The sequence below is a fragment of the Corythoichthys intestinalis genome, chromosome 8, assembly GCF_030265065.1.
Source record: "Corythoichthys intestinalis isolate RoL2023-P3 chromosome 8, ASM3026506v1, whole genome shotgun sequence".
NCBI classification, from domain to species: domain Eukaryota; kingdom Metazoa; phylum Chordata; class Actinopteri; order Syngnathiformes; family Syngnathidae; genus Corythoichthys; species Corythoichthys intestinalis.
Window position 1 is genome coordinate 46,113,208 of NC_080402.1, and position 16,280 is coordinate 46,129,487.

The 16,280-nt window shown below is 37.1% G+C and overlaps 1 protein-coding gene and 1 long non-coding RNA gene across 6 annotated transcripts in view; both read left to right on the forward strand.

Moving 5' to 3' along the window:
- Positions 1 to 16,280, forward strand: part of LOC130920906 (voltage-dependent T-type calcium channel subunit alpha-1I-like) — a 150,677-nt gene that overhangs the window by 111,458 nt on the left and 22,939 nt on the right. For all 5 annotated transcript variants that reach the window (XM_057844438.1, XM_057844440.1, XM_057844441.1 and 2 more), the window contains 4 exons: positions 1,467 to 1,659; positions 2,875 to 3,026; positions 5,580 to 5,689; positions 15,090 to 15,223. In XM_057844438.1, the coding sequence (XP_057700421.1) occupies positions 1,467 to 1,659; positions 2,875 to 3,026; positions 5,580 to 5,689; positions 15,090 to 15,223 (589 nt within the window). The remainder of the gene's footprint in view (positions 1 to 1,466; positions 1,660 to 2,874; positions 3,027 to 5,579; positions 5,690 to 15,089; positions 15,224 to 16,280) is intronic.
- Positions 9,677 to 11,092, forward strand: LOC130920911 (uncharacterized). Its single transcript, XR_009064247.1, has 3 exons — positions 9,677 to 9,991; positions 10,066 to 10,117; positions 10,442 to 11,092. It is a non-coding gene; the product is annotated as an uncharacterized LOC130920911 (long non-coding RNA).

Here is a 16,280-nt window from a genome sequence, read left to right on the forward strand (position 1 = left end):
ACGTCTGCTTTTTTGTGTGTGTGAGTTTTGAACGATGATTGTTGTTTGGTAATGTAATAATTTTTTTCCTGGTTCTTTTCAATATTTCTGGATGTATTGCATACTCATATGGCATATAGTGATAGAGACTAAGTATTTTTTGTGCAGAAATGGCTGCACGGCATCAGATAACTGTCTGACACTTGACACAGGTAAAAATGTGGGATGGCAAATAATGAAGCATATTTTTCATAAAAGGAAGTCTTCCAAAAACGTCCCCAGTCGACACTTTATTACTGAAAATTTAGCACTATATACTGTAAATCAAAGCATAAGGTAAGAGTCAGTGTTTGGTTTAGCTCTGCAGTCCATTGTTAGGCTCAAACCGTGTTAACAGATGTGATTTATTAAATACGATTAGCAATTGAGGTAAATCAATCGTGGTTAGAGTTATTTAGGTTAGGTGTTTAAATTACTAAGGTACAGTAGTAGGAGGGGTTTGGAGAAGCTGTTGTGGTTAAAGTTAGTCTAAGGGTTTGTCGGCTTAAGCTGCATTCACACCAAAGTTAAACTTTCGAACTACAATGCCATGATCGTACTATGTCCTTTGCCAAAAGCAGTTCTGTGTTCACGCAGACCTTACTTACCCAAAGATCTAAGCCCGCAAAACCAAACAACTTCCAGTTCACCCATTGTTGTGTATCTGGTGCAACCATTGGTTACTGGCAGTTAGTCTCGCTGCAGCTAAAGCCATGAGAATGAGAAAAAGTTTTTTTTTTTTTTTTTTGATTGGCTGCTTCCTTATTGTCACTGAAATCGGTCTCACAGAGAAAAATCCAGGCCATAATCTTGCAGAGCGAACATTCATTACATATATTAGCACTTACTTTTAACAGCAGTGTTTATTTTAGGGTGATAGAGTGTTAGCAGTTATGATAAGTGAAGGTGTTAATGGTTGGTACTAGGGTCACCATTTCCAGTTTCTACTACACTAAGATTATAACAATGGCATCATAATACAGCGATTATCAGATACACTATAGCCAGTTTCCCACCAAAAGAACAAGGATGCTCTTGCAGTGCTTTTTTGGTTGTTTTGAATCACTTGCTTCTCCAGAACCGGTTTGGTTTTTCATCCGCAAGAAGCCAAGTTTGAGCCACATCACCGTAAAACATTACTACACAAGAAGTAAGCAGGCTAGTGGTGTTATTGGTGTTAGTGGTGTATTTCATTCCAAAAATACCTGTAAATGCCCCCAAAAGTTTGAATCCGGATGTACTGAACGGGAATCATATAGTGCTAGCATAGAATTGGTGTTTTGTATTTGTGTCGGTAATATTGATTGGGTTATAGTGTTAGGGATAAAGTAGTTTTAGAGGTTTGGGTGAGTACTTATAAATCGTTATTAATTATTAGTAGTAAATTATCATCTGTCCTGACCTTTAACCACCACACCTGCCTCCTTATTGCCCCCCTCCCCATACAGCCGGTGATCAACAACAACCCATGGATGCTTCTCTACTTCATCTCGTTCCTGCTCATCGTCAGCTTCTTTGTACTCAACATGTTTGTGGGTGTGGTAGTGGAGAATTTCCACAAGTGTCGCCAACACCAGGAGGTGGAAGAGGCCAGGCGGCGTGAGGAGAAGCGCCAACAACGCATGGAGAAGAAAAGGCGCAGTAAGAAAATATAGTACTACATGTACAATACAGCCTTGTACAATACTATATTACCGTAATAGCATACTCAATTTTCTATTGAATTAGAGTCAAAACAAAATATGAGCTTTTTGTGTTATATCAAATTTATTCTTACTATATTTATCATATAATATCTATTACATTTCCAACAATGAAACAACCTTTATTTTTCATGTCAGGGTGTTTTGTAGTAGACAACAAGCTAAATACTATGGTAATGCTATGCCAATACTAAAAGGACTGCCATTTTCTAACACACAGAAACATGTATCTGAGTCATATTTATATCAATTCTGGAAAAAAAAAAAAAAAGAAAATTTAAAAAAAAACATTTGTACCTTTTGGTTACAAAACTCTATGAAACCCTGTACTTAAATATCTGTATTTAAGTTATGTTTTACTTAAATTAATGTTTAGCGACATTGCTCAATTCTAATTGTAGTCATCAAACAGGTTTTTCTCTCTACACTTACTATATATAACCAGAATGCTTTGGCGTCAGCCTTTTCATTTCAATTCATCAGGATCAATTAGCAGTGTATCAGACACTACATAGATTTTTTTATCACATGTATTGAGAATGCTTTGATGTTAGCCCAAAGTATGACTTTTTTTTTCTCCCTCCGCCCATAGGTGAAGCATACAGAAGCTAAGATTGTGTATTCAGTTCCGTCTGTCTGCATGTTTGTGTTCAAGATAACTCAAGAATGAATAGGCAGATCATTATCATTAAATTTACAGGATTTGTTTTAATATGAAATGAAAGAGGTGATTTAATTTTGTAGTTATAAGGTTAAAGGTCACAAGGCCAAATGGAATTTAGCCACTTTAGGGAAAGGTCTGTACTCTCAAACTGGTCCTATAGTTTTTTTGTTTTTTTTTTTGCTTGTTTTTGGTTTTTGTTTAGATTTCGACCGACCCATTCCAAATTATGAAATGACCTCTGAATTCATGGGAGCACTTTTTTGTTGTTACATTCCATAAGAATGTTTTGATGCCAGACTTTTCAATGTCCCACTGCTTCTATCAAGATTTCAGTAATTCAGCAGTTCTGATGTCATACCTATATGGTGAACATCAACTTTAGACCATATTTTTGGTGACTGAATATAGATTGATTCAAAATATCAGATCTCAAAGCAGTATAGTTCTAATTTTAGCATTCCTAATACTGTGTACCTACTGTATGTTTAGAGGCCCAGAAACTTCCTTACTATGCCTCCTATGGCCCGGTGCGACTGGCCATCCACACGCTCTGCACCAGCCACTACCTGGACCTGGTCATCACTTTCATTATCTGCATCAATGTCATCACCATGTCACTCGAGCACTACAGCCAGCCTCAGGTAATGTATAATGTGAATATTACAAAACTAAAATGTATATGGTGGAAAACACTCAGGAGACTTACGTTCCGCTGTGAGACCCCCAATTTGGCCAAATTTCAAAATTGTCCTATATGCATATGTGATACATCATTGGAAAGCTTAAAATATCAATTTTGGGGGGGAAGAATTTTTTTGAACAGGAGGGCATTTCAAAAAAAAAAAAAAACCCTAAATCCTAACTTGAGGTGAGAGCATGAGAGAGCATTAAAGACACCAGGATATTACCGCGTACTTACCTTGTTTCGATCCAAAAACTCAGTGTAGCATGTCTCACCGAGTGTCAAGATACAGCTGTAAATGGCCACAGCTGGAGTCTTTGGGGATTTTATGGGTGAAACTCGGTAATATAACAAGGGTCGCAATGCAGAAATCGCAGACATAGAGGAGTGGTTGAGATTTTAAAATGTTACCCTTTTAAACGTCCCCCCCACCCCCCCCCCCCTTTGTTTGGATCGATTATTTATCTACTAAAGTATCGGGGAAAATGCGACAGTAACAAAATACAATTACGCGATAGTTACGAGGTGGATATCCGTGACCACAGACACTATTTTTTTCATTGTGACATAATTTGTTTAAAAGTTTAAAAAATGCAAGTGAATAATTTTATAAAGTTGTTGTTGTTGTTGTTTTTTTAAACTAAACATTAAACATCAATTAATGATTCTAAGCTAAAAATGATAGACATTTTTATTAATAAATATAATTACTTACCGGTACCTTCTTTTTATGGCTGGGTTGAAACAAAAGCGGTTGCGCGTGGTCTCTGTAAACGGGGGTCTGCACGAAAAAACGGACAAATTAAAAATAGTTTGGGGCTTAATGTGCCATGAAACTGCTATGGCAGCACTTAGACATATTGTTCTATTAAACACAACAGTTATTTTGGCTTAAAATACAGCAGTTTATTTTGAAAAGTGGTGCAAGCGCAGAAATTACTTTTTCATCCCTGTCTGTGTTTTCCGCCATACATGGTGTATATACTTCCTATGAGGCATTCATTATCGTATGATGCAAACAATAAAGTTTAATGGTCATGCAGCTTTGCTGATAAAAATAGAGAATAAGTTGTGAAATATATCTATCCATCTTCTTCCATCTGGTGTTGGGTTGGCTCCGATGGTGTGGAAGGACGCCAGTGCGACCTGGCAGACCCAAAAGTTTTGTGATGGTCTGCAGGAAAAAATGGCAGAATACCCTGTCGGAAGGAGTTTAACTCTCACCTTCACCAGAAATTTGCTCATGTCCATAGGGAGGTGAGGAGCTTTGGGTTCAAGTGAACTAGTGATGAGGGTGTCAGTATGTATAGTTTGTTTCGGCAAAGGATAGATGTGGGGTGTTGCTAGTGTTTCTAATATCGGGAAGCAGAATTAACTTGGCATTCCCACAAGTGTGTGGATGACGTGGTTCAGTGGTAGTGTAGTCATTCCCCAACCCAGAGGTTGTGGGTTCGATTCTCCCCCCTGATGAACTCATCTAAGTATCCTTGAGCAAGATACTGAACCCCATGTTGCTCCTGGTGCTGCGTCACCAGTAGGTAGATGAGGAGACAGTGTAAAGTGCTTTGAGGGCCTTAAAAGGTGGAAAAGCCCTATACAAGTGTAATACCAAATGGTGGAAACAAGAGGGGAGGAGAACGGCGTTTTTAAACAAAAAAAATTCAAGCACTTTTAATCACTTGATTCCTCATGGACTTGCACATGCCTCAAAGACTGCAAATGTTGCTATTGAATTTACAATTACGCTGTACAAGCAAGATTAATTTAATAAATGATATACTTTAAATGTCTGACAGAAATATCAATGTATTTTAATCCATAAATATAGTACAGAAATGCACATAAATGGTTTAAAGTGCGTACGACAGGAGAAAACTCCTGACTCCTGAAGAATCCTTCTCCCGTACACGTCACAGCGCCCTCTTCCTCAATGTAAGACCGAAGCCAGAAGTCTGTCATTTTCGTAGCGCGGGATTAAAAAAATTGGATAAATATGTTGATCGTTTCTTCACACAACCAAGTGGTCTATTTCATTCAGGAGCATAAAATACCACATTTTTTATGAAAACAACATGCTTTTTCGTGTCACAGGCACTTTAAATGTCATTATATTTGGATATAAATTAAAGTCTTTACTGTAGTACTGGTTAAATTCAACGTTCATGTTAGCAATTGAATAAATGAGCTCATATTTCATTAATGAAATTTATCATAATCATTGCATTGTGTTAATCTATTGGTATTATTACTTTTTTTTCAGGATAGATGTACAATTAAAAAACATATATTTTAATTAAATGTCACATTTTTCGCAAGTAGTTTACCTAATATTTGCAATCATTATTTCACATTTTAACAGTGTTTAATTGGTTTTATAGTCATTTAATTGCAGCACCAATGAAGCATTGCGTAAATGGGATATGACTGTACTTATTTCCGGCCTTGCCATTGGACAGTCTTCATTGAAGCAGCAGTACTGATAACAAAAGCTGTCCTATCTTGTTTGTTGAAGTCTCTAGAGACAGCACTGAAGTACTGCAACTACTTCTTCACGTCCACCTTTGTCATTGAAGCAACTCTGAAGCTGGTGGCGTTCGGATTTCGACGTTTCTTCAAGGACAGGTACGAGGACTGCAGAGTCTCAAAGAAATGTTTGGAAAAACTGAGCCCTCAAAACTTGTATAATAAATTTATTTGAGACAAGTGAATGAAAACCAGTTATTTTAAACAAAACAACAAGAAGATGATGTTTATGAGCGTTCTGCATTTAGATTATTGTATTTTCCACACTATAAGGCGCATTGGAGTATAAGGCGCCCTTTCAATAAACGGCTTATTTTAAAAACTCTTTTCATATACTGTATAGGGTGCATTGCATCATATGGCGCAGTAGTAGTAGTGGTGGTGGTGGTGGTAGTAGTAGTAGTAGTTGGGGTTGCGTAATGCATCCACTAGTTAGAACTGCGCTAAAGTGAATGTCATGCCATGATTAACTAATATCGATCCGTATTCAAGGGGCATCGGATTATAAGGCTCACTGTCTTCTTTTGAGAAAATTGAAAGCTTTTAGGCTCGCCTTATAGGGCGTAATATACAGTATTTCGATTCCATTTATTAAGCAATTAATATACTGCACCTCGATTCAAATCGGTGTATCGTTATACGCCTATTGACTACTTCCAGCAAAAAGTCAGGTAACTGTTTTTTTTTGTTTGTTTGTTTTTTTCGTTTTTTAGAAAGACAACCATTCACATCTAAGGATAATTTATATATGGTTTGTGAGTTGGGAGGAAACTGGAGTACCTGGATAAAAAAAGCTGAGAAGAATTCAATCCTAAAGCCAATTTCAATTCGCATTCTGAAACTGTTTTGTTTGAAATAATTTTCAAGCCATTTCCAGAGTCCTTTAAATAAGCCCCTTTGAGATTTTATCAGATTTGTTCCACTTTCTTATCCATATATCGCTGCTGTCTGGACTTTCCACATCCAAATTTGGTCAGTTTCATTTTTTTACCCAAACTTGCCATCTTTACTTATGATCCTGATAATTTATTAACCTACTGAGAGAGAGTATTCAGTCAGGTCTCAATTGGCAGGTAGACCATCTCAGCCACGACAGCATTTCGTTCATAAGAGTTGGTATGAAAAGGTCTCGCAAATCCACCGCCTTAACTAGAATGCAATTAGTCTGATGAATTAGAACATTGACTACAGCCAGGGACTAAATTTATGGTGTAATAATTATAAAGTGAGTATCTATGATAGCAGACAATGATAGGGTTAGGCCACCGTTGAATACAAGAAGCAGAAAAGGAATCGTGTACCCTAATGAATATATGTGCCAGTTTTTGTAGGACGTCTAACTAAATATGCCACTAAATGCAAATTTTTTTTAGTGTCATTTATACCCAGTTGACCATTATTCTGGTGGTAAAAATAAAATCATTTTAAAGTCATTTGATTATGAATTTGATTAGTTTAGAGCAGACACCGGGAACTGATCTGTAAATATGAATAAACCTCCCCTTATTACTCAGGTTTTAATACATCGAGCAATTTCTAGAAATGTTGAGCTTCTCCTTATCACACCGAACACCTGTCATTCTGCTTCCATTTTTGCAGACACCAAAATCACAGAACAGCTCTATCACCATATGTTGTAGTGGCCGGTACCCCGATTTATTAATTTATTTATTTGATTCTGTAGTATGCGCATGTTTAGTTTATATAGAAAGAGAACCTGAAATGATTATCCTGTGCTGTGTCTTCTGAACAGATTTCAATGCCTAATTATTTTTTTATGTAAGGCCACCCTAACTTTTCCTGCAATGCGTGTGCTTTCTCACAATATCGCAGTAATTAATGTACTGTCACAGTGATTCCCCAATGATTTCAAACCATAAACATCCTCTTAGTGTTCCATGTTTTTTCAATGTTACTTGTCCAGTTCTTTTATTATTTGTCTATTCATTTTTATTTTTGTCTTTATCCTTTCATTAGTATTTGTCACTTTTCCTGACCTTTCAGTGACTGCAGATGAAAAATAGCCTTTGGCTATTATGGTGTATTTACATGTACGGTATACAGTGCCTTGCAAAAGTATTCGGCCCCCTTAAATCTTGCAACCTTTCGCCACATTTCAGGCTTCAAACATAAAGATATGAAATTTAATTTTTTTGTCAAGAATCAACAACAAGTGGGGCACAATCGTGAAGTGGGACAACATTGATTGGATAATTTAAACTTTTTTGACAAATAAAAAACTGAAGAGTGGGGCGTGCAATATTATTCGGCCCCTTTACTTTCAGTGCAGCAAACTCACTCCAGAAGTTCAGTGAGGATCTCTGAATGATCCAATGTTGTCCTAAATGACCGATGATGATAAATAGAATCCACCTGTGTGTAATCAAGTCTCCGTATAAATGCACCTGCTCTGTGATAGTCTCAGGGGTCTGTTTAAAGTGCAGAGAGCATTATGAAAACCAAGGAACACACCAGGCAGGTCCGAGATACTGTTGTGGAGAAGTTTAAAGCCGGATTTGGATACAAAAAGATTTCCCAAGCTTTAAACATCTCAAGGAGCACTGTGCAAGCCATCATATTGAAATGGAAGGAGCATCAGTCCACTGCAAATCTACCAAGACCCGGCCGTCCTTCCAAACTTTCTTCTCAAACAAGGAGAAAACTGATCAGAGATGCAGCCAAGAGGCCCATGATCACTCTGGATGAACTGCAGAGATCTACAGCTGAGGTGGGAGAGTCTGTCCATAGGACAACAATCAGTCGTACACTGCAAAAATCTGGCCTTTATGGAAGAGTGGCAAGAAGAAAGCCATTTCTCAAAGATATCCACACTGTAAATGCTAACATTCAAATTAATTAAATGTGATAAGTGAACTAAACTCAATTTTCATCAACCTGTTGTGAACACTACTTTTAAATAAGTAAGTAGTAATTTGGGGTTGGAGAACTTGCTTAACTTGATATATCCCAGTTAAGTCAAATTAGAAAAAATAATTTCTTGTACCCAGTGTCCTTTGGGCGTTCTATCAGACATGCGCAGATCTGCCCTGCCCACTTTCGCGCTCTTTACAACACCTTTCTCAGTTATTTTCGCCATTGTGGGTTTACTTGTCCTCAGCACACTGATTTGGTAAGTACATATTTTACTCTTTTGTAAACCGTCGATTTGTCTTGTTGTAGTGTAGTAGCCTGTGTGCTGCCAGGGAGGAGAAGTGTCAATTACATCAAATATCACCGCTAGCAAGCATGCTATATGACCGTGACAGGAACCTCATCATTTTCAGAAACAAATGTAGACTACAGTTTATGGTAGACTCCCATTTTATGCCGGCCGGCGTTTTGAATTCTTGACAGACGGGGCTCGTAACGTTTTTAGGCGATGGGAGAGGTTTTTAAAACCGATTTAAAACAGTTACCGAGCGGTTTTAAGTTAGCTAGACCGAGGGGAGGTTCGCTTCCTGTTTTAAAAATAAAAACACTAATTCTATCGTTAGCGGGTGTTTTATTTTGTGAAACTAACAGGAAGTGCCTTAATCACTACGGCTAGCTTGAGTAGCGCCGAATTTGCACGTTGTGGATCTAAACGGCTACTTTCTCACGTAAAAATGTTAGAAATGTCGATAAAGTGATTTATTTACAGAGTTAGTGCTAGAATTAAGTCAGCTTCAGTCTGTCTATTTCGGCTCAGGTAAGAGCTAAATGCACAGTCAGACCTTATGTGCGCCAACGTAATCGGTTCTTGCGTTGGAGCAGGGGTCCCCAAACTACGGCCCGCGGGCCGGCCGGATACGGCCCGCCTCCACAATTGGTCCGGCCCCCTGAAACCCCCCCAAAATAGTGTTATTATTTCCTGGCTTTTTTCTGTGAAGAACCCAGACAGGGTTATTTGGTTATTATCTATTTAATTAATTGTGTTATTATTATTCATTATTATATGATATTATATTATGTTATAATTATTTTTATTTTATTTTGTTCCAAGAAGAATTCAGAAAGGGTTATTTAATTATGGCTTTCTGAAAAACAATAATTTTTTTACATTTAGGCACTGCTGCAATCGTCATACTTTTTCTGTTACAAACTGACCCGGCCCCTCATCAGAGAAGGGAAAAGTCATGTGGCCTTCACAGGAAAAGGTTTGGGGACCCCTGCTTTAGAGTGTTTGTCATCTGCCCTTCCATTTGCTTTTCTTCATGTGCAGTGCTCCCCCTCCATGTTTGATCAAACTGCACTGATAATTTGAAATTGTTTTAAAATGCATTAATCGCAAAAATCAGAGGACTAGATCACATTTCCCCCTGTTATTTCACCACTTTAACTTTGGTCTAACCTAATATAGGAATACAGATAGAAAGAGTGCAGAGATCACACACGACGCCATAACAACCTGGTGTGTTTAAGGTTGGTCATTTATGTGCCTATATTTTGAAATTGTTGCCTTAATTTTGTGTTCTTTTTCACCATCCCCCAATCAGGCTGAAGCAAATGGTCAAAAGTCCACACATACCTCAGTCTCAGCAATTACAGGTATGTTTCATACACTGATCAATGAATCATTTAATATTTGTATTTGTTTCATGGGTTGGGATAACAAACATGCATTAATGTTTTTACAGATGGATTAAGAAATTAATTGTACATCTCAATTTGAATGTTCATAATAATCAATTACGTTAATTTAAAAATAACTCATTGTTAAACATTTTAGTTTGTGAATATTAAAATAATTTATTGCAGATTTTAATTTGTGATTAAAAATAATTGGACATTTTAATTTGTGACTGTTAAGAAAAAATTTAACTTTTTTTTTTCTAACAAGTTCTCAATGCTGAAATTATCATGTCTTTTCAGGTCAACCAAAGCAGTATTCTCTAATGCAGTGGACTTGCAAGTACTGCACATTTTCTGCTGAAAAGAGCCTACTTGCTTAAGCATTACCGCTTAAAACATGGATACCACACTCGGACATCCCTACTCCCATGTCTTCATAAGGACTGCCTCTGCACATTTAAATCTTTTAATGCACTCAAAGTACACCTATCGACATGGCACTCTCAAAAAGATGCAGGCAAAAGTGGAGAAACTGCATTTGACCGTCAGTTGTGCAACTTTGTGGAGCCCTGCTCAGAAGCAGACTTCTTTACCCATTTGCGAGGACATCTTAAGCTGAGGCAAATGGTTACTTGCCCATATCAAGACTAACTTTCAGAGCAGTATTTATTCGACCTTCACTGCACACAAAAGCAAAGAAATGTGAAATGTGTTTGAGCCATAGTGTGGGTAGGACATTTGTGTCTAAATCATTCAATCCCAATAAAAGTTGCTTTAATAAAAAAAAACTTATTTTTAATCAAAGAAAAAGAACCTTTTGCAAAAATATATTTTTTTGAAAATATATATATTTTTAAATATATATATTTTTTATTGACGTGTCACTTTTTTTTTTAAAGGAAAAAGTTTAAAACTTTTTTTTTAAAGTGGAAAAAGTTTTGAACGCATTTCTTTTTTTCTTTTTGAAGTGGAAAAGGTTTTAAAGGCACTTTTTTTTTCGATTGAATCATTTTGACACAAAGATACGACTTCAACGCTACTTCCGACATGTTTGAGTGGCAGGTGACTACACCAATGGCATAAAAGAATGACTAATGGCCACCAGGGCTCCATCGAGCCATCGGACTCTGCTCGAGTCCAAGCCGAAAATAGGGCACGGGTACGGGGGGGTGACATCGGTATCTCACCGGAGTGCCCGCGCTGGTATGGTGCGCTGCTGCTTAATGTGATTCAAGAGGGGAACTTCACCCACTGCCCTGACGTGACGGTTGGCAATCGGGGTCCAACCGCAGTGTCGCGACGCGCCGGTATGGGAGTGGCCGACGAGTGGCCCGACACTAGCCTGCCAAGTAGCCCGCGCCGGGAGCCCCGTCGCTTCAGCTTTGAATGAGTGTCATGTCAGTCGCGGGCCGTCTACTCAACAGCCGGCCTCCGCGCCGGGGTAGTGATATCGGGGTCCGCCAGTGTGCCGCAACAGGGCACCGTACCATCGCCGGCACACCGGTGAGATGCCGATGTCACACCCCCGTACCGGTGCCCTATTTTCGGCTTGGACTCGAGCAGAGTCCGATGGCTGGATGGAGCCCTGGTGGCCATTATTTTTGCTTCCTGCTTTTATGCCATTGGCGTAATCACCTGCCACTCAAACATGTCAGAAGTAGCGTTGAAGTTGGATCTTCGTGTCTAAATGATTCAACCGAAAAAAAGTGCCTTCAAAACTTTTTCCACTTCAAAAAAAAAAGTGCCTTCAAAACTTTTTCCACTTCAAAAAAAAAAAAAAAAAAAGTTTAAAACTTTTTGCTTTTCAAAAAAAAGTGACACGTCAATTAAAACATAAAAATAAAAAAAAAATATATTTTCAAAAAAATATTTTTGCAAAAGTTTTTTTTTTCTTTGATTAAAAATAGTTTTTTGATTGAAGCAACTTTTATTGGGATTGAATAATTTGGACACAAATGTCCTACCCATAATATGGCTCAAAAACAAAAAGGATTGCTTCGGTCAAAGAAAACAGTTTCAATGAAAAATAAAGCGTAAATTTCTGAGTCTCAAATATTTTTTCACATTCAAACCTTTTTTTCTACAATTGTTTTTTTTTTTTTTTTTTTTTTAATTGAAGTGATTTTATTTTGAAAATATACATTTTTTGTTTGAAGCAACTTATTTTTGGATTGAATAATAAAGACACAAGTGTCCTAGCCAAAATGTGGTCCAAACGCAGAATTACATCAATCAAAAAAGTTGTTTCAATAAAAAAAGAATTAAATTTTTAAAAAAAAATTTCAAAGAAAAATAGTTTTCAAACATATTTTTTGACTTACAGATTTATTTTTGCATTCAAACAAATTTTTTTGATTGACATGACTTTTTCTTTGATTGAAAAAAAAAATAATAATATATATATATATACTAATGAAATATTTTTGAATAGAAATTACTTTTTTTTTTTTTTTTTTTTTGAGGAAAAAGCTTAATATGAAATTAGAATTTGAATAAAAATAAGACACATATTCTTGGTAAGATTTTAGGTTTCTCAGGTGTATAACTCCAGTACACGTTTTGCATTTACTCTTTTAGTGATGTGAAAAAAACAAAGTATCTTGTTTACTGTATCAGGTGTTAAAGTGAAATTTGAATTTGAACTGAGTTGTGTGTTTTAAAAAGAGTTCTGTATTTTTATGTTTATTTTATCACTGCTGCACAGTTTAAACCATGGCACAATGTTGATTGTAGTTCCAGTTTTGATCACTAATATTGTTGGAGAAATCAGAACTGTTAGCTTTACCAGAGCTCAAGCTCATGTTGTAATGGGAAACTAGTTTGACGCCATGTCTTCAATGCTGAGTTAATGTCCTGAAATTATGATAATAGGATCTCGCCTGTTAGTCTTTGGAAATTACAGGATAGGAGTGGACATTGATGCAGTTCAGGTATTATTCAGTAATTTCTGTAGCAAAAGGTTATTTTAGGTACTTATACTTTGTATGAGGTGCAAAATGTTTGCAAAAGTAGGTTTATAATTAATCCACTGATTGTTCATTGATACTGAGCATTAACCAAACACCGTTCAGCCTGCCAGGAGCCAGTGTCTCTCATTAAATGCACTTTTGAGCATTTTAAAGTAAATTTTAATTCCATTGAATTAATCCAATAAGTGTTCTCCATTTATTGTGTTTTGGGGGTCATTACTGTTAGATAATGTGTTTTTAATGAAATTAGTATGTGCAGATGTAATTTCTATTGTGGAATTCTTTTAGGTCAAGAAAATTAAGTTGACCTGAATATGATGGGAGTACTGTACACTCAAAATAAACAAGTTACTGTAATCCAGTTATTTTAGTTAGTTTGAGTACTGCCAACTCAATAAAAACAAGTGACTATAATCCAATTTTTTTAAGTTAATTTGAGTACTGCCAACTCACAATAATTAAGTTAATCAAATCTAATTCATCTAAGTCAACATAAATTAATTTTTTTAAGGCAGCAAGTTTGCATATATTTTTTTAGTAAAGTCAACTTTTAATATTTTACAGTGCATAAAAAGTCTCGTTTAAAGTTTGCCACAAGCCACCTGGGAGACACACCAAACATGTGGAAGAAGGTGCTCTGGTCAGATGAAACCAAAATGGAACTTTTTGGCCACAATGCAAAACGATATGTTTGGCGTAAAAGCAACACAGCTCATCACCCTGAACACACCATCCCCACTGTCAAACATGGTGGTGGCAGCATCATGGTTTGGGCCTGCTTTTCTTCAGCAGGGACAGGGAAGATGGTTAAAATTGACGGGAAGATGGATGCAGCCAAATACAGGAACATTCTGGAAGAAAACCTGTTGGTATCTGCACAAGACCTGAGACTGGGACGGAGATTTATCTTCCAACAGGACAATGATCCAAAACATAAAGCCAAATCTACAATGGAATGGTTCAAAAATAAACGTATCCAGGTGTTAGAATGGCCAAGTCAAAGCCCAGACCCGAATCCAATCGAGAATCTGTGGAAAGAGCTGAAGACTGCTGTTCACAAACACTCTCCATCCAACCTCACTGAGCTGGAGCTGTTTTGCAAGGAAGAATGGGCAAGAATTTCAGTCTCTCGATGTGCAAAACTGATAGAAACATACCCCAAGCGACTTGCAGCTGTAATTGGAGCAAAAGGTGGCGCTACAAAGTATTAATGCAAGGGGGCCGAATAATATTGCACACCCCACTTTTCAGTTTTTTATTTGTTAAAAAAGTTTAAATTATCCAATAAATTTTGTTCCACTTCACGATTGTGTCCCACTTGTTGTTGATTCTTGACAAAAAATTAAAATTTTATATCTTTATGTTTGAAGCCTGAAATGTGGCGAAAGGTTGCAAGGTTCAAGTGGGCCGAATACTTTTGCAAGGCACTGTATGTTTATTATTATGCATGACCCTTTTAAATTAATTCAATTAACAATAATAATAATAATATTTACATATCTATACATTTATGTAAATGAATACCAATGAGCATGCTATTATCTAATCTGAATTACTGACCCCTAATCAACTTAACAATGTGAAACTTTCACATTGACTGTTCCAAACAATGTTATAACAATATTTATGCAACTGTTTAGCAACTGTGTTAAACTGTTTTGTAATTTTAAAAAAACACAATACTACCTTTAAATCTTTGAATACCGTAGTAAATGATAATAATTAAAGTGTTCTTAGAGTCCAGGCAGGAATGTCGATCTTATTGTAGTGGCCTAAATATTCATGGGAGGAGAGTTGGCCTTCAGGTGCGATGCTACTGGTGGGAGAATAATGCAAATGATGCATGAAGTTGGTATTAATATTCATTGGAGAATTAACATAACACAAAGCGGTCCTCAGCTTTTAACCAAGATAATACTCGAACTTCACTTTCTCCTACTTCTTCAGAGAGCAACAGGCCTATGTGTGTTTACATTCAGGTGGAACCAGTTGGACCTGGCTATCGTGTTGCTGTCTGTTATGGGCATCACGTTAGAGGAGATTGAGATCAATGCCTCCCTACCCATCAATCCGACAATCATCAGGATCATGAGGGTGCTTAGGATTGCGAGAGGTAAACACACGCACACCCAAATACATGCAGCTGCAAACTCACATGCATACAGTTTTCCCCTGCAAAACAATAAAAACATGAAAATTACATAATTAAACAATCAAATCTTCCCATACATTCTCATCTCATCCGAGTAACCGTAACCACTAAACCAAAATTTACCAAATATTAACCCATCAAAAAGAACGCACGCGCACATACGAGGAAGACCGCATTTGATCCCATGAAGAGGTGGCGCAGCCGAGTGAGAGAGCGAGAGAGGAGAAAGATTACAGCTGCAAGCCTGCGCGCACAAATTCTCCATAGGTGTGATTGTGTTTGGATATGATTGTGCTTGATATATAAAATGTATTTATTACAGGTTCTTCAAATTAAAACATGCTCAGAAAGGTACCTCAAAGTAATATTTTCGCACAGGTTACTCCTGACCCACGAATTCAGTTTTGTAAAATGACTCTAATGACCAGCAAGTCCCTGATGATAGTGGCATTGCACAACTTTGGATTGTAAAACAACAGATCTCAGTTTGTCACATCACTTATTAGGGACAGAAAAGGGTTTCGGCACCTCCCACTTAAATGGAATAAATACGGTATGGAACTTTGTGTGTCTGCGTGTGTGTGTTGGTAATTACACCAATTACATTTTATTCCGCCAGGTCCAAGTTGTCCTGGTACAACCTTTCAAGTCAAGTGCAATGCAAGTGTTAATCAAACGACATCTGGCTGTTATTAACGAGTGAGCAGGGTGGCGGTTTGATGGGTAGTTAGAGGCTAACCGGCACCTGATCTTGCGGTTTAATCACCCATGCTAATGGTTAGCATCTGTCTGTTATCACACTCACCTGCAAGCTCCTTCTCTGAACAACTGATTTTGCGATGTTTTTAGTAAACTTTTAATTAAACCAAAAATATCTTAAAGATGATTTTTTTTTTCGGTATTAGTCTGACAGCACTTACTTATTTTGAGTTTTTTTTTTGCCTTTAATAAGAAACAAGTGAAGATGTATTCTCAACATGCAATCAAATGTAAGCAACAACAACACCAAAAACATTGC